Source organism: Cherax quadricarinatus, chromosome 66 (genome assembly GCF_038502225.1).
Source record: "Cherax quadricarinatus isolate ZL_2023a chromosome 66, ASM3850222v1, whole genome shotgun sequence".
NCBI lineage: Eukaryota > Metazoa > Arthropoda > Malacostraca > Decapoda > Parastacidae > Cherax > Cherax quadricarinatus.
The window spans coordinates 17,821,501-17,848,333 of NC_091357.1; the positions used below are offsets into that span (position 1 = coordinate 17,821,501).

The following is a 26,833-nucleotide window of genomic DNA, read 5'->3' on the forward strand; positions in this document are numbered from 1 at the left end:
AAAAATAGAACAGATAACATTGTTGCCACACTGTGTTGGGCTCACCTGGTGAAGGCGATGCAGAAAGGTCTTCCTGAAGAGATGTTGACTGAGGGATAGAAAGGATCGTTGTCGGGGACTGGGATGGGTAAACACTCGGGGTGAACTCTTTGTTGCGCTTCACAGTCCCTGCAGTCCAGAATGGAATTCTGGAAACCTTTGTTGACGGGAGTGAAGGTAATGTCGTGATCAAGGAATTGTCCAAATTGCATCACCATGAGGGTGTAGCGGGCGTGCAGGTGAGAGATGTCGTTGTGAATGGTGGTGGAGATGGTGCGGGGGGAAGGCAGACTCTCGCCAGAGACTGAGCGTTTCCGAGGCTCTGAGATGCTGTCGTCATACCCAGCTGGGAGCATGCGCGCAAACACTGTGTTGGAGCGACCAAAGTCTGGACGTCGGAGGTTGTTACAATGGCCGCTGATGGTTCTGAAGCGATTGCGGGCATTACAGGCTCTGTGTTCCTCAGTTTCCCGACACGAACGGATGAGAGGCGCAGGAGGGACAAGACCAGAGATATCGACGGAGGGCAAGTTGATATCGAAGGAATCGAACTCATTGCCGAGACCTTGGATCTGTCGACGGACTCTGCGGTCATGCATGATAGTAATAAGCTCTTGACTAGTGGCCTCCAGTAACACCGAAGTGTTGGCTAAGATCAGTGAAGTCGGGTTGGGTTTGTTATTAGCATAGGCAGACCCAACAGGTGATTTCGAGCCGGCCACCAAACCTTGCTCGAAGATTAACTTTTCCATTTGCCTTCGCTTCTCCACGGCTTGTTTTCCTTTTTGAACTACGCTGTGTAGTATGTCTTCATCGACCACGACCTTTCCCCGAGTCTTCCAGATGCCCAAATCAATGTTATCAAAGGTGTGGCATGGAACTGGAGCATTTAGGAACTGGTCTGCTGCCAGGAAGGCAGACATGGTGACCTCTTCCAGTCCTGGTACATTGTTGCACAACAAGCGACCCACTGACGACTTGCGGATCTCAAAGAGTTGTTCTTTGCTGAAGGCTGCTGGAGGAACATCATTCTCGTACCAATACCTATCTGTCTGCCGGAGCACTTTGAACTGGAGAGCGAGGAGGCAAGAGGCTGTGGGGCCTACCAGCGCTCCTTCCTGCGGCCGTTCAGAGATGATGCCGGTAAAGAGATCGATATCGGCCACATTGACGTAAATTGACTGAAGGCGAGCGATGTTTTCCCTGTTCATAGTGTCTTGGAGGTCATCGAAGGTATGAGCGGGTCGGCGCCCACAGAGAGGACGCCATACTACGTATGGGGGAAGTCCATGATCACGGCCACTCTGAACCCTTCGTGCCACTAAGTCCACGCCACCCAAGTATCCACGAATAGAGTCACTGACGGCTGGATCAAAAGTCAGAGAGTTGGAGTTAACTAGACCACGGATGAGGTCTTCGTAAGCACCGGGTTGGTACAAGACCGACATGTTGAGGGCGGTGGTAGCTAGTGGCAACAGATCGTGGCCGAGGGATAGCTGGTCTGGCAACAGCGTCAGCACCAGCTGTAGAGCGGCTGTGGCCACGGAGTTAAATACGCCGGGTTCCACGTTAATTTCATAGTTGTGGTAGAAGCCTGATGCCAACGGGATGAGTTCGTTCTCCTGAGCGGTCTGGGCGAAGAAATTTACATTAACGAGGGAATAAATCAAACTCAGAGCTACCTGGCTCCTGGTATACCACCCGAACTGAAAATATATCCCTCCTAGGAACATGAATATACCATCTATTTCTGTGCCAGTAACCACAACAGTGACTACGTTTGCTATGTAGATAAATGGTTCAGAGAACCGACAGGTTGATAAATTAGACATGTGCAACACCTGGGTATCCTTATTGAGGAAACGTTTTGCCTCACAGTGACTTCATCAATCCAGTACAAATAAATTAAAGTTCAGTAGTAGTTTGATGTAATCAGTCCCTCAGTATTTTCCAAGAGTGATGAATTGATTACATCGACTCCAGGCCGAGGGACTGACTACCTCGGAATCCTCCTGATCTCCACCATTCTCCTTTGTACTGGACTGATGAAGCCACTGCGTTGGGAAACGATTCCACAATAAGATACCCAAGTGCTCAAGATAACTCAAAACTAGACATGTTCACGCACGGGTGGGGATTGAACTCGCTGGATTAGATTTTTACAGCTCGCCTTCCGCGAGTTCAATCCCCACCAGTACCGTGGTTTGTTTGCAATCGTATGACGATTTCATGATTCACGTACCCTGGTGCCCAGGAGAGTGGGCAGGAACTCCCTGTAAGTAATGTGCTGGATCTGGGCGATGACTATGGCTCTGGCCTCGTGGAAGAGCGTCCCGTCTCCCCACTGCGGGTTGAGTTCGGAGAGCATCGACGCTATACGGTTGTGTTCGTGAACCAACAGCGTCTGTAAGGCTGCTAGTCCGGCGTGTAGGTTCAGGCGTAGGTCACCACCTTGGAAGCACCTGTTGAAGGTAATAGCTTAAGTAAAGGATAAATAGGTGATATTTAGCACTTGCAGGACGAAAATTAGGTAAGATTTAACGCAAATAACCAGCACACAGGCGGAACTTACGATGTTACGGTCGGACTTAGACCATTAACCTAGTCAAGAATTTTTTGTGTATTGTTCCACTCACGGTATTATTGGGATTTTTAACCTGGAGGGTTAGCCTCCCAGGATAATCCAATCAAGTCAATGCGTCACCGAACACTGTCTTATTTCCGTCGGGGTCCTTTAATCTTGTACCCCAGGATGCGACCCACACCCGCCGAGTAACACACAGGTACATACTTATTGCTAGGTAAACAAGGTCAATGTTTCCACCCATGCCGGGGATTGAACCACGGACACACATGGAATGAGTGCGCTGTCAATTAAGCCATGGGATTAGGAGTGATATGCAGAGTGGTAGCAGCAACTCTGGGACTAGTTGGAACACAGGCACAACACTAGCACATACCTACACACACAAACACAGACAACACTAGCACATAAATAACAAAAAGGCACAATACCGTGACTGGAACGATACACAAATAACCCACACATAAAAGAGAGAAGCTTACGACGACGTTTCGGTCCGACTTGGACTTTGTAAATGGTCCAAGTCGGACCGAAACGTCGTCGTAAGCTTCTCTCTTTTATGTGCGGGTTATTTGTGTAACACTAGCACATACCTACACACACACACAATGTTCCAGAGAGGACACAGAAACAAGGGGTCACAATTGGAAGTTGAAGACCCGGACGAGTCAAAGGGATGTTAGGAAGTATTTCTTCAGAGTTGTCAGGAAGTGGAATAGCCTAGCAAGTGAGGTAGTGGAGGCAGGAACCATACATAGCTTTAAGATAAGGTATGATAAAGTTCATGGAGAAAGGAGAGAGAGAACTTAGTAGCACTCAGTGAAGAGGCGGGGCCAGGAGCTGAGTCTCGACCCCTGCAACCAGAATTAGGCTAGTTCAAGTAATTTATAAATCGTACAATGTAACCTTCAAAAATCTCGATAGTAATCAAATTCAAAGTAACTTCGTGTTCTCTTAATTACATTCTCTGTGAAGAGTGCTCAAGGGCTCACTAATGTAATTTACTGAACACAGACGTAATGGAAATTTAATTACCATTAACCGTATTCAGATTGTGTCATGATGACAGCTGTGATCTAATCATACAACATACAGACCATACGTACGCCTTACGTACACCACTGCCATAAAACATATACACTAGTCGTCCGTGCTACGTACATCATAGCGTCCTTGCAAGTGTGTGACGTCGCTCTGGGCAGCAGCCAGTCGGCTTGCGTCTTAAGGTGACCGTTTTCAAACAATCTTAACGAGTCCGACTCTCTCTTGGACGATCCGTACACACCAGAGCCGTCCAGGAACGCCGTCGCGCCGTTCAGTTGCTCGCGAACGCCTGAGGGAATGAAAATTGAGGTACAGCGGAATGGAAAATGTGTCTAGGTTATTGTGTGGAAAGTGTGGAAAGTACTGGGGAGTATAGGGACTGTGGAACGACGGGGGGACTGGAATGACGGGGAGGACTGTGGAACGACGGGGGGACTGGAATGACGGGGAGGACTGTGGAACGACGGGGGGACTGGAATGACGGGGAGGACTGTGGAACGACGGGGGGACTGGAATGATGGGGAGGACTGTGGAACGACGGGGGGACTGGAATAACGGGGAGGACTGGAACAAACGAAGGGAAGTTGGTGAGTGCATACTGGACAAAGGAACGTTTCACTAGCATGAGAGAACTGTGGAATGAGAGAGGGGGATGATTGGAACGGCTGGGAACTGTGGAACGAACATGGGGAAAACTGGAATGGACGGTAGTGAATAGAGGAACGATAATCAAATTGAAGGGAAGTGAAAGGATCAACAACAGAACAAATAACTTGGATTAAAACAAATTTACAATTGTGTAAAAATAATTCAAATAGACAGTTGTAAAAAAAAAAATTACAAATTAATCGGGTGAGAAATTGCCATAAATGCACCGCATGTTAATGGCTTTTCGTGTCTAACAGTATTTTATTACAGGTATACTACCTGTATACATCAGAAATCATTTGTAGTTACCCAGAGCACAATCAGTGGTGGTGGCAGGCGCGGTCCTGGCGTACTCCCAGCACAGATCACCATCAGTGACGGGGAAGCACTCGGGATGGGTGACCACCGGTCCACAACACCGAAGCTGAACAACCAAATTAAGTTACAGACAACATTGATTCAGTAAAGAACAAAAAGGCACAATACTGTGACTGGAACAATACACAAATAACCTGTACATGAAGACAGAAGCTTCGGTCCGACATGGTTTATTTACAAAGTCACAAGCGTCGTCGTAAGCTTCTCTATGTACGGGTAATATACTACTCTTAATTACTCTTGTGCGTTACAAAACACACGTGTAATTAAGAATATATAACGCCAGTATTGTATGCTTCAGAATTAAAATAAAATAAAGTTTCTGACGTTTTGAGGTTATCCTACGTAATCCACACTAAGTATGGTAATTGTACTTATGTGTACCTGTTTCTACATAGACTTACTGAACACATGAACAACTTGCATGTACAACAACACACTAACAACTTACATGTACAACAACACTAACAACTTACATGTACAACAACACACTAACAACTTACATGTACAACAACACTAACAACTTACATGTACAACAACACTAACAACTTACATGTACAACAACACACTAACAACTTACATGTACAACAACACACTAACAACTTACATGTACAACAACACTAACAACTTACATGTACAACAACACACTAACAACTTACATGTACAACAACACTAACAACTTACATGTACAACAACACACTAACAACTTACATGTACAACAACACACTAACAACTTACATGTACAACACTAACAACTTACATGTACAACAACACACTAACAACTTACATGTACAACACTAACAACTTACATGTACAACAACACTGACAACTTACATGTACAACAACACTAACAACTTACATGTACAACAACACACTAACAACTTACATGTACAACAACACACTAACAACTTACATGTACAACAACACTAACAACTTACATGTACAACAACACACTAACAACTTGCATGTACAACACACTAACAACTTGCATGTACAACAACACTAACAACTTACATGTACAACAACACACTAACAACTTACATGTACAACACTAACTTACATGTACAACAACACACTAACAACTTACATGTACAACACTAACAACTTACATGTACAACACTAACAACTTACATGTACAACACTAACAACTTACATGTACAACAACACTAACAACTTACATGTACAACAACACACTAACAACTTACATGTACAACAACACTAACAACTTACATGTACAACACACTAACAACTTACATGTACAACAACACACTAACAACTTACATGTACAACAACACACTAACAACTTACATGTACAACAACACACTAACAACTTACATGTACAACAACACACTAACAACTTACATGTACAACAACACACTAACAACTTACATGTACAACAACACTAACAACTTACATGTACAACAACACACAACTTACATGTACAACAACACACTAACAACTTACATGTACAACAACACACTAACAACTTACATGTACAACAACACTAACAACTTACATGTACAACACTAACAACTTACATGTACAACACTAACAACTTACATGTACAACAACACACTAACAACTTACATGTACAACACTAACAACTTACATGTACAACAACACTAACAACTTACATGTACAACAATACTAACAACTTACATGTACAACAACACACTAACAACTTACATGTACAACAACACACTAACAACTTACATGTACAACAACACTAACAACTTACATGTACAACAACACTAACAACTTACATGTACAACACTAACAACTTACATGTACAACAACACTAACAACTTACATGTACAACACTAACAACTTACATGTACAACAACACTAACAACTTACATGTACAACACACTAACAACTTACATGTACAACAACACACTAACAACTTACATGTACAACAACACACTAACAACTTACATGTACAACAACACACTAACAACTTACATGTACAACAACACTAACAACTTACATGTACAACAACACACTAACAACTTACATGTACAACACTAACAACTTACATGTACAACAACACTAACAACTTACATGTACAACAACACTAACAACTTACATGTACAACAACACACTAACAACTTACATGTACAACAACACACTAACAACTTACATGTACAACAACACACTAACAACTTACATGTACAACAACACTAACAACTTACATGTACAACAACACACTAACAACTTACATGTACAACAACACACTAACAACTTACATGTACAACAACACACTAACAACTTACATGTACAACAACACTAACAACTTACATGTACAACAACACACAACTTACATGTACAACACACTAACAACTTACATGTACAACAACACACTAACAACTTACATGTACAACAACACTAACAACTTACATGTACAACACTAACAACTTACATGTACAACAACACACAACTTACATGTACAACACACTAACAACTTACATGTACAACAACACTAACAACTTACATGTACAACACACTAACAACACACTAACAACTTACATGTACAACAACACACTAACAACTTACATGTACAACACTAACAACTTACATGTACAACAACACTAACAACTTACATGTACAACAACACTAACAACTTACATGTACAACAACACTAACAACTTACATGTACAACACTAACAACTTACATGTACAACACTAACAACTTACATGTACAACAACACTAACAACTTACATGTACAACAACACACTAACAACTTACATGTACAACAACACACTAACAACTTACATGTACAACAACACACTAACAACTTACATGTACAATAACACACTAACAACTTACATGTACAACAACACTAACAACTTACATGTACAACAACACACTAACAACTTACATGTACAACACTAACAACTTACATGTACAACAACACACAACTTACATGTACAACAACACACAACTTACATGTACAACACACTAACAACTTACATGTACAACACTAACAACTTACATGTACAACACTAACAACTTACATGTACAACACTAACAACTTACATGTACAACAACACTAACAACTTACATGTACAACAACACACTAACAACTTACATGTACAACAACACACTAACAACTTACATGTACAACAACACACTAACAACTTACATGTACAACAACACTAACAACTTACATGTACAACAACACACTAACAACTTACATGTACAACACTAACAACTTACATGTACAACAACACTAACAACTTACATGTACAACAACACTAACAACTTACATGTACAACACTAACAACATACATGTACAACACTAACAACTTACATGTACAACAACACTAACAACTTACATGTACAACAACACACTAACAACTTACATGTACAACAACACACTAACAACTTACATGTACAACAACACACTAACAACTTACATGTACAACAACACTAACAACTTACATGTACAACAACACACTAACAACTTACATGTACAACACTAACAACTTACATGTACAACAACACTAACTTACATGTACAACAACACACTAACAACTTACATGTACAACAACACACTAACAACTTACATGTACAACAACACTAACAACTTACATGTACAACAACACACAACTTACATGTACAACAACACACAACTTACATGTACAACAACACACTAACAACTTACATGTACATGTACAACACTAACAACTTACATGTACAACACTAACAACTTACATGTACAACACTAACAACTTACATGTACAACAACACACTAACAACTTACATGTACAACAACACTAACAACTTACATGTACAACAACACTAACAACTTACATGTACAACAACACACAACTTACATGTACAACAACACACAACTTACATGTACAACAACACACTAACAACTTACATGTACAACAACACTAACAACTTACATGTACAACAACACTAACAACTTACATGTACAACACTAACAACTTACATGTACAACAACACACTAACAACTTACATGTACAACAACACACTAACAACTTACATGTACAACAACACACTAACAACTTACATGTACAACAACACACTAACAACTTACATGTACAACAACACTAACAACTTACATGTACAACAACACTAACAACTTACATGTACAACACACTAACAACACACTAACAACTTACATGTACAACAACACACTAACAACTTACATGTACAACAACACACTAACAACTTACATGTACAGCAACACTAACAACTTACATGTACAACAACACACTAACAACTTACATGTACAACAACACACTAACAACTTACATGTACAACAACACACTAACAACTTACATGTACAACAACACACTAACAACTTACATGTACAACACTAACAACTTACATGTACAACAACACACTAACAACTTACATGTACAACACTAACAACTTACATGTACAACAACACTAACAACTTACATGTACAACAACACACTAACAACTTACATGTACAACAACACACTAACAACTTACATGTACAACAACACTAACAACTTACATGTACAACAACACACTAACAACTTACATGTACAACAACACTAACAACTTACATGTACAACAACACACAACTTACATGTACAACAACACTAACAACTTACATGTACAACAACACTAACAACTTACATGTACAACAACACACAACTTACATGTACAACAACACAACTTACATGTACAACAACACTAACAACTTACATGTACAACACTAACAACTTACATGTACAACACTAACAACTTACATGTACAACAACACACTAACAACTTACATGTACAACAACACTAACAACTTACATGTACAACAACACTAACAACTTACATGTACAACACACTAACAACTTACATGTACAACAACACACTAACAACTTACATGTACAACAACACTAACAACTTACATGTACAACAACACACTAACAACTTACATGTACAACACTAACAACTTACATGTACAACAACACACTAACAACTTACATGTACAACACACTAACAACTTACATGTACAAAACACTAACAACTTACATGTACAACACTAACAACTTACATGTACAACAACACTAACAACTTACATGTACAACAACACTAACAACTTACATGTACAACAACACTAACAACTTACATGTACAACAACACTAACAACTTACATGTACAACACACTAACAACACACTAACAACTTACATGTACAACAACACACTAACAACTTACATGTACAACACACTAACAACTTACATGTACAACACTAACAACTTATATGTACAACAACACTAACAACTTACATGTACAACAACACTAACAACTTACATGTACAACACTAACAACTTACATGTACAACAACACACTAACAACTTACATGTACAACAACACTAACAACTTACATGTACAACAACACTAACAACTTACATGTACAACAACACACTAACAACTTACATGTACAACAACACACTAACAACTTACATGTACAACACTAACAACTTACATGTACAACAACACACTAACAACTTACATGTACAACACACTAACAACTTACATGTACAAAACACTAACAACTTACATGTACAACACTAACAACTTACATGTACAACAACACTAACAACTTACATGTACAACAACACTAACAACTTACATGTACAACACACTAACAACACACTAACAACTTACATGTACAACAACACACTAACAACTTACATGTACAACACACTAACAACTTACATGTACAACAACACTAACAACTTACTCGTTCTCCTCTGACGCCCTCAGCTACGAGGGGTCTGGAGAGGTCGTGGGCAAGGTACTGACCCCACACAGAGGCCAGCAGGGACACGTGAGCATGGGTCTTCACGTGTCCTGCGTGGATTTCCTGAGACACACGGGCGGCAGAGGGTAGAGGTCGTCCAGCCAGGGACGCCCGGGGCGTGGACACTCCTGCAACACAAGGGGCGCCCAATCAGTCAACCTCCTTAATTACTGACCATTACCAGAAAGTTACACTGGACAGATATTAGTGGAAGGAGGATCAAGCCTTGACCACTCCATGCGTTGAACGACTCGCACGGGTTTAACTCTCTGAAATACAATAATAGGCTCCTCTCAAATTACGAAGACTTAAGAGGAAAACCAAACCACAGAACGGGCAGTGGTTGAATCAGTGGCGAGAGAGTCGTACGTCAAACCCCCACCTGTTCCGTGGTTAGCTTTTACTAACTCGAGAATGCTTATGCAGATCGGCTACAAACTGCATTAAAAGAAATTTTGTATTTGGTTTAGGCAGTATTGTTGCCAGTATTTCAAAATTCAATGTTTTTTTTTTTTATATGTAGTGAATGTTGCTCCATGCTAGGCAGGTTATACTCACACCACCAGCAGGCCTACTGCTCCATGTTAGGCAGGTTATACTCACACTCAACCATTCTCGCTCATTTGTCTGATTTTTAAAGCTGCCTCAAGAATTCGATAATGATTGGAGATTAGATACAAGGTCAGGTACACTAACGAGGGAATGACATTCCTCACACTGAAACCAGAGCTTCTCCAGGTGTGTGAGCACTGCTTCAACCAGAGCTTCCCCAGGGGTGTGAGCACTGCTTCAACCAGAGCTTCTCCAGGGGTGTGAGCACTGCTTCAACCAGAGCTTCCCCAGGTGTGTGAGCACTGCTTCAACCAGAGCTTCTCCAGGTGTGTGAGCACTGCTTCAACCAGAGCTTCTCCAGGGGTGTGAGCACTGCTTCAACCAGAGCTTCTCCAGGGGTGTGAGCACTGCTTCAACCAGAGCTTCTCCAGGTGTGTGAGCACTGCTTCAACCAGAGAAGAGTGAAGAATGGCTTAGGTAGCAGTCACTGCTGCTACCGTAAACCTACCGCACTATAGTGTCCCGCCTGTGACAGGTGGAGCAACACTGTAGTGTGGTGCCCCACCTGTGACAGGTGGAGCAACAATGTAGTGTGGTGCCCCACCTGTGACAGGTGGAGCAACACTGTAGTGTGGTGCCCCACCTGTGACAGGTGGAGCAACAATGTAGTGTGGTGCCCCACCTGTGACAGGTGGAGCAACAATGTAGTGTGGTGCCCCACCTGTGACAGGTGGAGCAACAATGTAGTGTGGTGCCCCACCTGTGACAGGTGGAGCAACAATGTAGTGTGGTGCCCCACCTGTGACAGGTGGAGCAACAATGTAGTGTGGTGCCCCACCTGTGACAGGTGGAGCAACAATGTAGTGTGGTGCCCCACCTGTGACAGGTGGAGCAACAATGTAGTGTGGTGCCCCACCTGTGACAGGTGGAGCAACAATGTAGTGTGGTGCCCCACCTGTGACAGGTGGAGCAACAATGTAGTGTGGTGCCCCACCTGTGACAGGTGGAGCAACACTGAACGGAATCTCTAATGACACATGACCTGTATAGAAGATTTTAACGAATACATGGAGATGAGGAAGTTGGAGTGAGGGTAAGTCTGTCTAGGTATCTTTTTCCACAGACTTCAGCAAGTCTGGAGATCAAGTCACCAGACTAGACTTTCTCCAGACTTTTGGTCGCCAAGTGAGAATTTTTTTTTTTAATTAAGTGTCCCGTAGCTCGGTTGGTAGCGCACTCAAAATACACAGTGTTCGTGGTTCGATCCCCGGTAAGGGTGGGAACATGGGACGTGCTTCCTTCAGATTCCTGCTGTCCATGTTCATCTAGCAGTAAGTAGGGACCTGGGTGTTAGCTGACTGGTGTGGGTCGCATCCTGGGGAGAACAAGATTAACCTAAGTTGCCCGAAATGCTCTACATACCAAGGGGCTTTCTATATAGTATATCAGTGATGTTAGCTATGGTTTGTGCAAGTTGTATCAGGTTGTTCAGGTTGGTTGAAAAGTGGAGCTGTCTTATGCTCTTATTTTGGGTTTGAGAAGGACCTACCTAGTATGGGCCAGTAGGCTTACTGCAGTGTTCCTCCTTTCTTATGAATTAGAAATTAAACATGTGACTGATTTCGAGGGTTTCTCTCTCTCTCATACCGGCCTGGGGGCAGTTTTGACTACTTGTTCAACCAGCCTGTTGCTGAACATCAAAATGGTATACAATACCGACAGGTTGTTAGGTAAGACACATATGCAACAGTTAGACAACTTTATTCCGGAACGTTTCGCCTACACAGTAGGCTTCTTCAGTCGAATACAGAAAGTAGGCAGGAACAGTAGAGATGTGAAGACGATGTAATCAGTCCATCACCCTTGAAGTCGTAGAATTTGAGGTTGTCAGTCCCTCGGCCTGGAGAAGTTCAGTTCCATAGTCAGATAGTTCCATAGTCAGATAGTTCCTGACTATGGAACTGAACTTCTCTAGGCCGAGGGACTGACAACCTCAAATTCTACGACTTTAAGGGTGATGGACTGATTACATCGTCTTCACATCTCTACTGTTCCTGCCTACTTTCTGTATTCGACTGAAGAAGCCTACTGTGTAGGCGAAACGTTTCGGAATAAAGTTGTCTAACTGTTGCATATGTGTCTTACCTAACAGCCTGTTGCTGTTGGGGTACAGCTGGCTCACACAGCCAGAGGCTAACAATACATCTCAAGAAGAGAGGGAGATAAAGGATACAAAATACCCACACGATGGAACAAACAAATGTGATCCTTTATTAAGCATATAAGAAACACTGCAGCAGGCCCACTGGCCCATGCGAGGCAGCTTAAGCCAATGCCCCCAACCTAGTCAGGTCAGGTCATATTCACCCAAGGAGCATGGCATCTGACCTAGTAGCACAAGCTAGTCAGGTCCAACTCACACCCACCCACACCCACTCGTGTATTTCTCTAACCTATTTCTTAAACTACACAACGTTTCGCCCACACAGTGGACTTGATCAAGTCAGATCTGTATCGTACTCCGATACAACAGAGTACAGTGGATGCAGTGTATACTCACCTAGAGTACAACGTGAATAAACCAGATCTCAACCAATAAAAAAATTAATCTAAAATTTTTTAACCAGTTTTTTCTGTAAAACTGTTTAGTGGACGTCAGTGTCCCCCCCCCCCCGGGGCTACAAAATTCCGAACAGACGAGTTGTTTAACCTTGAAAAAACTAACTCGCGACATAATAACCGAGCCTTAAGGTTTATACTTAAACGTTTTGTGTTTTTTTCTGTGATATTAAGAAATTTAAATTGGTTTAGGAAATAGTTAAGAGTTACTTGTATTATAGGGATTGTTAAATTTAAAGTTGTGGACTTTGATGGGTAGATACCCGTCAGGTAGAGGGGTAGATAGCCGTCAGGTAGAGGGGTAGATAGCCGTCAGGTAGAGAGGTAGATACCCGTCAGGTAGAGGGGTAGATACCCGTCAGGTAGATAGCCGTCAGGTAGAGAGGTAGATAGCCGTCAGGTAGAGAGGTAGATAGCCATCAGGTAGAGGTAGATACCCGTCAGGTAGAGAGGTAGATACCCGTCAGGTAGAGAGGTAGATACCCGTCAGGTAGAAAGGTAGATACCCGTCAGGTAGAGAGGTAGATACCCGTCAGGTAGAGAGGTAGATACCCGTCAGGTATAGAGGTAGATACCCGTCAGGTATAGAGGTAGATACCCGTCAGGTATAGAGGTAGATACCCGTCAGGTATAGAGGTAGATACCCGTCAGGTATAGAGGTAGATACCCGTCAGGTATAGAGGTAGATACCCGTCAGGTATAGAGGTGTCTACCTGCCAGGTACAGAAGAATCTTTAGAGTTCATTTTTTCCCTAAAATACGTAAATAAAAACTGCAGTATGTGGTGCACCAGCCAGTGCTGGACATACTGCAGACAACCGAGGTGGTGGCAAAAAATATTAGGGAAACTAGATACCCCGAAAGACGGTGGGCCCGGGTCTCAGGTCTAACTGACCCAGAATTTAGCAACTGAAAAATGGTATGGTGATACTGACAAGATGCGGAATAACACAAATACTACATGGGTGAAGGGCTGGATTTGAGTGAGATTTGTACACGGGTTACAAACCTTATTGCTTGGGTAACATTGCTTGGTGTGTTTATATTGGTGTTCTAGGTGTGTGCACTGGTGTTCTGTGTGCATTGGTGTTCTAGGTGTCTACATTGGTGTTCTAGGTGTCTACATTGGTGTTCTAGGTGTCTACATTGGTGTTCTAGGTGTCTACATTGGTGTTCTAGGTGTCTACATTGGTGTTCTAGGCGTCTACATTGTTTAGGCGTCTACATTGGATTACCTGGAGTTTACCTGGAGAGAGTTCCGGGGGTCAACGCCCCCGCGGCCCGGTCTGTGCCCAGGCCTCCTGGTGGATCAGAGCCTGATCAACCAGGCTGTTGCTGCTGGCTGCACGCAAACCAACGTACTAGCCACAGCCCGGCTGGTCAGGAACCGACTTTAGGTGCTTGTCCAGTGCCAGCTTGAAGACCGCCAGGGGTCTGTTGGTAATCCCCCTTATGTATGCTGGGAGGCAGTTGAACAGTCTCGGGCCCCTGACACTTATTGTATGGTCTCTTAACGTGCTAGTGACACCCCTGCTTTTCATTGGGGGGATGGTGCATCGTCTGCCAAGTCTTTTGCTTTCGTAGTGAGTGATTTTCGTGTGCAAGTTCGGTACTAGTCCCTCTAGGATTTTCCAGGTGTATATAATCATGTATCTCTCCCGCCTGCGTTCCAGGGAATACAGGTTTAGGAACCTCAAGCGCTCCCAGTAATTGAGGTGTTTTATCTCCGTTATGCGCGCCGTGAAGGTTCTCTGTACATTTTCTAGGTCAGCAATTTCACCTGCCTTGAAAGGTGCTGTTAGAGTGCAGCAATATTCCAGCCTAGATAGAACAAGTGACCTGAAGAGTGTCATCATGGGCTTGGCCTCCCTAGTTTTGAAGGTTCTCATTATCCATCCTGTCTATAGTTGACTGGTGGAAATTTTAGAGGAAGGATGCTTTTTCTGTAGTAATAATTGCTTCTGGTTGTGTATATTGCGACCGCTGGTAACTACAGGTTATATGAAAATCACAGTATACGTCTGGTATTTCAAGAAAAAGAAACTAATGAAAGTCACTCCACTTCACTAAGTACCATTATAATACTGGTTAGTTGCTACTACAACACTGTATTCTGCTATTCACTGGTATCACTAGATTATATGCGAGTACACTAGCAGGCCAGGAAGATTATTAAAAACAGCTGACCTGTGGTAAGTTTCTGGCGACTTCTGGCACCTGCCTCTATAGGCTTATCACTTCATTTACAAATTCACCTGTTTTCAAATGACACTTTAGCCTTTATCATCTATATACTAGGAAGCCACTGTAGTATACACTATGTATACACAATGTTATCAGGGAGACTCTTTCCTCTGACAAGAAAAGTTCAATTATTATTTTTTTTTTCACACGGCACCCAGGCCTATGATTCCCCTCTGGCAGTAAACTCTGCTAGGTAGTGCACACTAATTCTCCTTTTTTGACTCGGTATATAATGTTTTCCGCCCAAGATTGGTTCCAGGCGCTAGAGGGATGTATCGTATAGGATTGATGACACAAATTAAAGTTCTAGCAAGTAAGAGCGACCGTGAAAACACCAGAAAACCCGGAGCACAACGAGGCACGCTGACACACACACACACACACACACACACACACACCTCACTCAAGGAAAAAGATCTTGGGGTGAGTATAACACCAGGCACATCTCCTGAAGCGCACATCAACCAAATAACTGCTGCAGCATATGGGCGCCTAGCAAACCTCAGAACAGCATTCCGACATCTTAATAAGGAATCGTTCAGGACCCTGTACACCGTGTACGTTAGGCCCATATTGGAGTATGCGGCACCAGTTTGGAACCCACACCTAGCCAAGCACGTAAAGAAACTAGAGAAAGTGCAAAGGTTTGCAACAAGACTAGTCCCAGAGCTAAGAGGTATGTCCTACGAGGAGAGGTTAAGGGAAATCAACCTGACGACACTGGAGGACAGGAGAGATAGGGGGGACATGATAACGACATACAAAATACTGAGAGGAATTGACAAGGTGGACAAAAACAGGATGTTCCAGAGATTGGACACAGTAACAAGGGGACACAGTTGGAAGCTAAAGACACAGATGAATCACAGGGATGTTAGGAAGTATTTCTTCAGCCACAGAGTAGTCAGTAAGTGGAATAGTTTGGGAAGCGATGTAGTGGAGGCAGGATCCATACATAGCTTTAAGCAGAGGTACGATAAAGCTCACGGCTCAGGGAGAGTGACCTAGTAGCGATCAGTGAAGAGGCGGGGCCAGGAGCTCGGACTCGACCCCCGCAACCTCAACTAGGTGAGTACAACTAGGTGAGTACACACACGGTGTCCTAGGTGTTCTAGGTGTCTACATTGATGTTCTAGGTGTCTACATTGATGTTCTAGGTGTCTACATTGGTCATGTTGCTACCTGTCAGGCACACGGCTATCCGCTTATCAAGTATAAAGGTCTTTACCTGTCAGGTAAAGGACTGGTGTGCTTGTCCAGTAAGTGGATGGGTGACCACGCCAACACACCAACCTTGGCTAGCTAGTTAACCTCTTTCTAAACATTCCAGACAATTTAACAATCACGATTTCAGAAACCTTGAATTTATTCTCCAATTTCCCTGTGTTATACCCACGACAATCATGGCTGCTTCTCCCATGTTAAACTTGTTATGTAACGAAAAATTACCAGATGGTGCGTTATTTTGCTGGGAAACTCTGCTAAACTTACCTTTAACGTTGTATTGTTCCTGTTCAAAACAGCCACTGCTCCTGTTCAAAACGGGCACTGCTCCTGTTCAAAACGGGCACTGCTCCTGTTCAAAACAGGCACTGCTCCTGTTCAAAACGGGCACTGCTCCTGTTCAAAACAGGCACTGCTCCTGTTCAAAACAGGCACTGCTCCTGTTCAAAACAGGCACTGCTCCTGTTCAAAACAGGCACTGCTCCTGTTCAAAACAGGCACTGCTCCTGTTCAAAACAGGCACTGCTCCTGTTCAAAACAGGCACTGCTCCTGTTCAAAACAGGCACTGCTCCTGTTCAAAACAGGCACTGCTCCTGTTCAAAACAGGCACTGCTCCTGTTCAAAACAGGCACTGCTCCTGTTCAAAACAGGCACTGCTCCTGTTCAAAACAGGCACTGCTCCTGTTCAAAACAGGCACTGCTCCTGTTCAAAACAGGCACTGCTCCTGTTCAAAACAGGCACTGCTCCTGTTCAAAACAGGCACTGCTCCTGTTCAAAACAGGCACTGCTCCTGTTCAAAACAGGCACTGCTCCTGTTCAAAACAGGCACTGCTCCTGTTCAAAACAGGCAATGCTCGTGTTCCCACTTCTCATGCGACGAGATTTTAAAACAAAAATATTTTTACCTACGATTCTTGCCTGGGTTACATTCTTCTAATTTGAAGATTTATTTTAAATAAGGCTGGGAGAAGGAATTTTTATTAGCTAAAAAAATGTTGAAAATTTATGTCTTACATGATATAAAATGCAGAAAAAAAACATGGTAACTGTTGCTTTCAAAATTACTCTTAGTTTGAAGAAATTACGTCTTCACCCTCTGTGGCTGACTGAATAGGAGTGACTTAATAGGCTGCCACACCTACCAATCATGTTAGTCCAAAGGAGCAGGTGGGCGGAGCTAAACAAGTGACGTCATAAGGGCTACCTAAGCTACCAGTCACGTCAGTCCAAAGGAGCAGGTGGGCGGAGCTAAGTGACGTCATAAGGGCTACCTAAGCTACCATCACGCCAGTCCAAAGGAGCAGGTGGGCGGAGCTAAACAATTGACGTCATAAGGGCTACCTAAGCTACCAATCACGTCAGCCCAAAGGAGCAGGTGGGCGGAGCTAAACAAGTGACGTCATAAGGGCTACCTAAGCTACCGGTCATGTCAGTCCAAAGGAGCAGGTGGGCGGAGCTAAGCAAGCGAGGTTGAACATGTCACTGAACACAACATTATGGGAGGTAGTGAAGAGTTAAGTCACAATCACAGTCGTGGGAAAGTGTCGTGACTGGAGAAGAGTGACAGTGTCATCACCAGTTATGTCACCACTCTAAATTATAGAGTGCCAGCACTATAATCTCAGGGGGGATATATAGTGTGAGGCTGATATATGAGGTGGTTATAACTTTGTAAATGGTCACAACTCGGACCGAAACGTCGTTGTAAGCTCCTCTCCCGTCTACCTACCTGGAGTCTACCTGGTGAGGGCTTCGAGGGGTCATCGCCCCCGCTGCCCGGTCTGTGACCAGGCCTGTGCTGGTTATGGGTATCACCAGCCTCCAACACAAAATTTAATCATTTTGTATAGTCTTGACGTGTAACGGGATTAAGGACGTTAAAGTAACGGTAAAGCTTATGGCAACAACTGCATTAACGGCTAAAATAGAAAACAAAACTGAGCCAACGGCAAGGATAATATATTTACTTTCTACGTCTTCTCGGCCTCGGCTTCGGTTTAATATAAAATAATAAACGCTACAGCGGAAGCATCTTCAACAACAGTGGCTGACAGAGGATAATAATGAATGACGACGAGCACGAGGGCAAAGTGCTGGCGCATATAATTTTACGAAGGTAAAAAGTTCGTTAACTAACAAGCGTTACAGGTCGGGGCAGAGGATACGGACGCGCTGGATTCTCAGTGAACGAATAATTATGGGAACAATTATTCGATATTAGCCTTGGAAAATTACCGTAATTACTTGACGCTAACCGAAGCTGACCCATTTAAGGCGGCTCCTATTAATAACTGACGTTTAATAAAAAATAAATCCCTCAGTAATAGTTATTTCTAAAAAAACAAAATGGAAAATTTCGTTCATTCTTGGAAGAATGTTTTACTCGTCAGATATTAGCGTATTTGCGTACATTCACACCATTAACAATTATTGCTCATGCGCCGCGACGTCACAACTCATGCGTCATGTTTTTTCCTCATGCTGTGTGGGGAAATATATTGCAAAAGCCGAAAATTATTTCCTAGACGAGAGATTTCAAGTCTTCCACGCGCGGTGTTGCCAGATGTTCTTCCAAAAAAATTCAATGCTAACTTAATTGTAGATTTTATAGATTAAAATATATATACACATGTCATGCGAGGCTGCAAATGTGAAATTTGTCAAATATGAAAGCGTGGAAGCAGCCGTAAGCGCCAAAGGGTCATAATGTCTTGGGAATGCCTGGAAAACTGGTGTTTACATCTTGCAACATCGCCAGTGAAGGGGATACGCCCTCACTTTTTTAAACAATAACAATAATAATAATTATAATAAAAGCTACGGGAGGGCATGCCATTGCTTCTTTATATATTAAGAGTTAATTATAAATACGTAAATAAGTATTGTGACATTAGCCGTAACGAATTTCAGTATATATAACCTAACCATGAAATATATAAAAAAAAAGAAAATAGGAAACTGGCAGACAAAATCTGCTGTCAAAATCTGATTAAATAGGTAAACAAGGAGTAAAAAGGCACAAAACCATGACTGGAACAATACATAACTCGCACACAGAATGATGACGTTTCGGTCCGACTTGTTAATGGTCTAAGTCGGATCGAAACGCCGTCACACAAGTTTGCCCTTTTCTATGTGTGGGTTTATGTACCGAGAAACAGGCAAGAATGGTGACCTACTTACCGTCAGCGTACCATGCAGGCAGCAGCCTGAGGTACGGGGTGCTGGCGGCTCCCCACCTGGGCTGGTCCGGGTTGTTACAGGTACCGTCCAGGGTTCGGTATCGGGACGGTGGACAGGACGACGGCGGTAGCGGAGTCGGACACGACTCCGCCAGTACCGTCTTCATGGTGTCGTGCTGCGGTAGCACCAACGACACCTGTCCCACCGTCAGGTTATGTCTGTAAAAAAAAAAAAAACAGAACTTGGTTGACTGTAAAACAATTTTTACGATGACTTGTTAGGACTGTCCGGACGTCCAGCCGATAGGACACGGATTCGAACCCTTTATCCCCAGGTGCCGTCCTGTCCGGTTCTGCGACCATTATCAACATTGGACGTTAGGTCATATTCATGGCCTCAAGTTACACCGCCTTGGGACATTAAATTACTTTTGGTTTCATGGATAAAAAGGGCCATATAGCTGGAAAAGCTGACCTGTATCCCCACCAGAAATTTAAATGGAAACCTGGACTAGGACTTCAAAGTTTATTCTCTATAAGGATTACAATGCTGAGTTTACAGAAATTTGGTTATTGTTTGGTTTACATGTAGTAAAATTGTGATTACAGAGTGTACCACTAGAACGCTTAGCATGGCTAGGCATTTCGGGCATACTTAGTTTTATTCTTAATTGTAAAATATTACTTGCTAGGAACCTTTTCATTGCTAGACTATTAGCTTGCGTCTCGTATACTAGTTTACTCGTATACTAGGCTATTAGATTAGCTCACATACTAGGCAATTAGATTAGCTCACAAAGTAGGCTATTAGCTCAAACTAGGCTATTAGATTAGCTCACAAACTAGGCTATTAGCTCAAACTAGGCAATTAGATTAGCTCACAAACTAGGCCATTAGCTCACAAACTAGGCCATTAGCTCACAAACTAGGCTATTAGCTCAACCTAGGCAATTAGATTAGCTCACAAACTAGGCCATTAGCTCACAAACTAGGCTATTTGCTCAAACTAGGCAATTAGATTAGCTCTCAAACTAGGCAATTAGATTAGCTCAAACTAGGCTTTATGAAGTTTCCCATACTAGGCTTTATTAGTTTAATGTCTGATACTAGATCAGCATAACTTTAGATTTCATAATTCGTTTTGAGTTAGATTTAGACACGTGTCCGAATCCGTGCATTTATCTCGTGTTAAAATTGTGGCTCCTTCCTGGGGGGATGGGAGCCTTGATGTTGGCGAAGGGCTCTTGATCCAGGGAATCTGAGCTACCCGTCTGATCTCTGGATCAAGCCTGATGACCTCTCCTGCCTAGGTCATGTTTGACCCCCGTAAGGGTCTAGCCATTGTGTGAGGAATGCTGGGAATCGAACCGCCGTACTTCCAGATGCACAAGAAATGCCACCATGCCCAGGAAGGTCTTGTCAACGTTTCGTTCGTGGAGAGCCCTGTAACTTTTCGATCACTACGGGGAGGACAGGGGAGGGAGGGGTGCGAAACGTCACCCCCCCCTTCCCCTCTCCATACAACGCATGGCCGATCATACACACTGAAAAGTAGACATGTGTGACATCTGGGTATAGTGTAGACGTTTCGCCCACCAGTGGCTTTATCAATGCAAGTTCAGGCCCCGTGACCTGGCTGGCAAAGCTCTCTTCACACGCTGATGTCCGGGTTCGATTCCCGGCAGGGGTGGAAACATTGGAAGCGTTTCCTTACACCTGTTCACCTAGCAAGTACCTGGGTGTTAATCGACTGGTGTGGGTGGCATCCTGGGGGGACAAGAGTGAGGACCTTAATGGAAATAAGAAAGTCCCTCGATGACGCACTGACTTTCATGGGTGGCTAACCCTCCGGGGCTAAAAATCCGAACAAAATCTTGTATACAAGAGATGATGTACGTACACAGTGTAAACAACTCGTCCGAATCAATGGCATTCTGGCTTCGTTGGTGTGAAAACTGGTCTTGTCGCGGCACTTTCACTGTTGCCACAAACCGACAAGCCCACACACTGCCACAAACTGACGCATCAAGCCCACACACTGCCACAAACTGACAAGCCCACACACTGCCACAAACCGACAAGCCCACACACTGCCACAAACTGACGCATCAAGCCCACACACTGCCACAAACTGACAAGCCCACACACTGCCACAAACTGACAAGCCCACACACTGCCACAAACTGACAAGCCCACACACTGCCACAAACTGACAAGCCCACACACTGCCACAAACTGACAAGCCCACACACTGCCACAAACTGACAAGCCCACACACTGCCACAAACTGACAAGCCCACACACTGCCACAAACTGACAAGCCCACACACTGCCACAAACTGACAAGCCCACACACTGCCACAAACTGACAAGCCCACACACTGCCACAAACTGACAAGCCCACACACTGCCACAAACTGACAAGCCAGCACACTGCCACAAACTGACGCATCAAGCCCACACACTGCCACAAACCGACAAGCCCACAAACTGACAAGCCCACACACTGCCACAAACCGACAAGCCCACACACTGCCACAAACCGACAAGCCCACAAACTGACAAGCCCACACACTGCCACAAACCGACAAGCCCACAAACTGACAAGCCCACACACTGCCACAAACCGACAAGCCCACAAACTGACAAGCCCACACACTGCCACAAACTGACAAGCCCACACACTGCCACAAACTGACAAGCCCACACACTGCCACAAACTGACAAGCCCGCACACTGCCACAAACTGACAAGCCCACACACTGCCACAAACTGACAAGCCCACACACTGCCACAAACCGACAAGCCCACACACTGCCACAAACTGACAAGCCCACACACTGCCACAAACTGACAAGCCCACACACTGCCACAAACTGACAAGCCCGCACACTGCCACAAACTGACAAGCCCGCACACTGCCACAAACTGACGCATCAAGCCCACACACTGCCACAAACCGACAAGCCCACAAACTGACAAGCCCACACACTGCCACAAACCGACAAGCCCACACACTGCCACAAACCGACAAGCCCACAAACTGACAAGCCCACACACTGCCACAAACCGACAAGCCCACACACTGCCACAAACCGACAAGCCCACACACTGCCACAAACTAACAAGCCCACACACTGCCACAAACTGACAAGCCCACACACTGCCACAAACTGACAAGCCCACACACTGCCACAAACTGACAAGCCCACACACTGCCACAAACCGACAAGCCCACACACTGCCACAAACCGACAAGCCCACACACTGCCACAAACCGACAAGCCCACACACTGCCACAAACTGACAAGCCCACACACTGCCACAAACTGACAAGCCCACACACTGCCACAAACCGACAAGCCCACACACTGCCACAAACTGACAAGCCCACACACTGCCACAAACTGACAAGCCCACACACTGCCACAAACCGACAAGCCCACACACTGCCACAAACTGACAAGCCCACACACTGCCACAAACTGACAAGCCCACACACTGCCACAAACTGACAAGCCCACACACTGCCACAAACCGACAAGCCCACACACTGCCACAAACCGACAAGCCCACACACTGCCACAAACCGACAAGCCCACACACTGCCACAAACCGACAAGCCCACACACTGCCACAAACCGACAAGCCCACACACTGCCACAAACTGACAAGCCCACACACTGCCACAAACTGACAAGCCCACACACTGCCACAAACTGACAAGCCCACACACTGCCACAAACTGACAAGCCCACACACTGCCACAAACTGACAAGCCCACACACTGCCACAAACTGACAAGCCCACACACTGCCACAAACTGACAAGCCCACACACTGCCACAAACTGACAAGCCCACACACTGCCACAAACTGACAAGCCCACACACTGCCACAAACTGACAAGCCCACACACTGCCACAAACTGACAAGCCCACACACTGCCACAAACTGACAAGCCCACACACTGCCACAAACTAACAAGCCCACACACTGCCACAAACTGACAAGCCCACACACTGCCACAAACTAACAAGCCCACACACTGCCACAAACTAACAAGCCCACACACTGCCACAAACTAACAAGCCCACACACTGCCACTCTCACCACTAATTCCCACACACTTAACCTTAAACTTTTCAAGTTTCTCACATAAAGGGCTAATTTAATGGTATCCTTAATAAAAGTTAATGTTACGTAATTCTGAGATGGATACAGCGAAGAAAAATATATATTCGTTGACATTATCATCAATGTTAAGGTTTTTGGTTAATTTATGGGGATATATATACAGCAAGAAGGTTATATCAGAGTATATACAATGAGAATATATATTAATACAAATTTTGACTGGTGGTGAATAGGCGACATGTCTTAAATGACCCTCGTAGACTTTAAACCCTATTACCCATGTAACAACATTAACAAGTGTTAATTTTATAATTATGTGTAAGCAGTTTTAAATCGGCTCTATAGAGGATAATGACTGGGTGAGTATGACACTCCTGGAGCCTCACTAATTGTGTGTATAAATATACACAGTGCTCTAATTTTTATTATGGAGCTCTATTCGTGACTGGGGTTGTACAGACGACACATTCTTAATCTTCGTGTAGTTTATATACTGTACCTGTAGCATGGTAACCTATTTACTTGGGGTTCCTACTGTAGGGAGTATTCTGGTGGCCCAAGTCAGAGACTTAGCCAGGAAATGGAACAGCCACTACAGGGGGGAATCTATACAATGAGAAAGAAAAACCGCACACTGATAGGTGTAAGAAAGGGGAGGAGGGAGGAATAATGGGGAAGGGAAGTAGGGAAAATGAAGGAACAAAGGAGAAAGAATTATATTTATCTGGTTTGGTTAATTAGGTTCTGATTCACCGGGAGGCCTGGTCATGAACCGGGCTGCGGGGGCGCTGATCCCCGGGACATCCTCCAGGTAGACTCAAAGTAAACAAAATTGACTACACCATCCCTAGCTGTGAACTAGCCAGCTTAACTACAGACATCACAAAATTCTGGCCATTTAAATGCCAGTGATTCGATCACACATACACACGTCTCGACCCCTGCAACCATAGTTGAGTACACACACACTCCAGTCAGCCGCCATCTTGACCTTTCTTAACCTGCCACTATCAGATAAGCATAATACAATCGGTTTGCATACATTTAAAGCCGATTAGAGCAACGTGGACTTTGTGACTCTTGACGAACCTGACACAGTCGGTCAGTTTTTATGATGCTATCTAGGTCACGGAACTTGTGACTGGGTTTAAGATGACTGAGAACGTCAATGAAGACCTCTCCTCCCCCAACTAAGTCAACCAACACTAGGGAGAGAGGCAAAGGAGTTCGAGCTAAGGAAAAAGATGTAGTTCCTGTTGCTTGGATCAAGAACCCTTCTCTAGTATCAAGGCACCGTGATGCTGGTAAATGGCCCCCTGATGATTAGCTCAGTGTTCATAAATTGCAACGTTGGACACCCCCGGGGAGTCGAACACTTGACTTCGTGTTCAGAACACCGGGGGTCACTAAAGGGAAGGTCTATTTACTTCCCTTTTACACTAGTAAAGGGTCACTAAAGGAGTCTACCCGCTTCCTCTACACTAAAGGGAAGGTCTACCTACTTCTACCTGCTTCACCCTTTAAACTAGTGAAAGTCTTGCTCATGGTATTCGAAAGTAATGGAAATAGAAGGGGGCTATCTGCTGAGGACACTGCGGTCTGGCCGGGGCTATCTGCTGAGGACACTGCGGTCTGGCCGGGGCTATCTGCTGAGGACACTGCGGTCTGGCCGGGGCTATCTGCTGAGGACACTGCGGTCTGGCCGGGGCTATCTGCTGAGGACACTGCGGTCTGGCCGGGGCTATCTAGACGGCTCTAGATATTTGAAGTTAGTGGGGACATAGCATGGAATGGGGGGGAGAAGGGCAAGGAAGGAGAAAGAGAGGCAAGGAATGAGAGAGGGGCAAGGAATGAGAGAGGGGCAAGGAATGAGAGAAGGGCAAGGAATGAGAGAGGGGCAAGGAATGAGAGAGGGGCAAGGAATGAGAGGCAAGGAATGAGAGGCAAGGAATGAGAGAGGGGCAAGGAATGAGAGAGAGGCAAGGAATGAGAGAGGGGCAAGGAATGAGAGAGAGGCAAGGAATGAGAGAGAGGCAAGGAATGAGAGAGAGGCAAGGAATGAGAGAGAGGCAAGGAATGAGAGAGATAGGCAAGGAATGAGAGAGATAGGCAAGGAATGAGAGAGAGAGGCAAGGAATGAGAGAGAGAGGCAAGGAATGAGAGAGAGAGGCAAGGAATGAGAGAGAGGCAAGGAATGAGAGAGGGGCAAGGAATGAGAGAGGCAAGGAATGAGAGAGATGCAAGGAATGAGAGAGAAACAAGGAATGAGAGAGGGGCAAAGAATGAGAGAAAGACGGATACGAGCGTAGAAAGTAAGCTGCAGACATGATGTCATCGTGCAGTTTGGTGCTTGCTTGCTCTCTCTCTCTCTCTCTCTCT

The 26,833-nt window shown here is 44.2% G+C and overlaps 1 protein-coding gene across 1 annotated transcript in view; it reads right to left on the reverse strand.

Moving 5' to 3' along the window:
* Window positions 1-26,833, reverse strand: part of LOC128704178 (uncharacterized) — a 125,959-nt gene that overhangs the window by 8,517 nt on the left and 90,609 nt on the right. The window contains exons 4-9 of the mRNA XM_070099168.1: window positions 20,320-20,537; window positions 10,436-10,623; window positions 4,625-4,739; window positions 3,785-3,956; window positions 2,282-2,501; window positions 46-1,670 (exon numbers count right to left, since the gene is read on the reverse strand). Of these exons, the coding sequence (XP_069955269.1) occupies window positions 46-1,670; window positions 2,282-2,501; window positions 3,785-3,956; window positions 4,625-4,739; window positions 10,436-10,623; window positions 20,320-20,537 (2,538 nt within the window). The remainder of the gene's footprint in view (window positions 1-45; window positions 1,671-2,281; window positions 2,502-3,784; window positions 3,957-4,624; window positions 4,740-10,435; window positions 10,624-20,319; window positions 20,538-26,833) is intronic.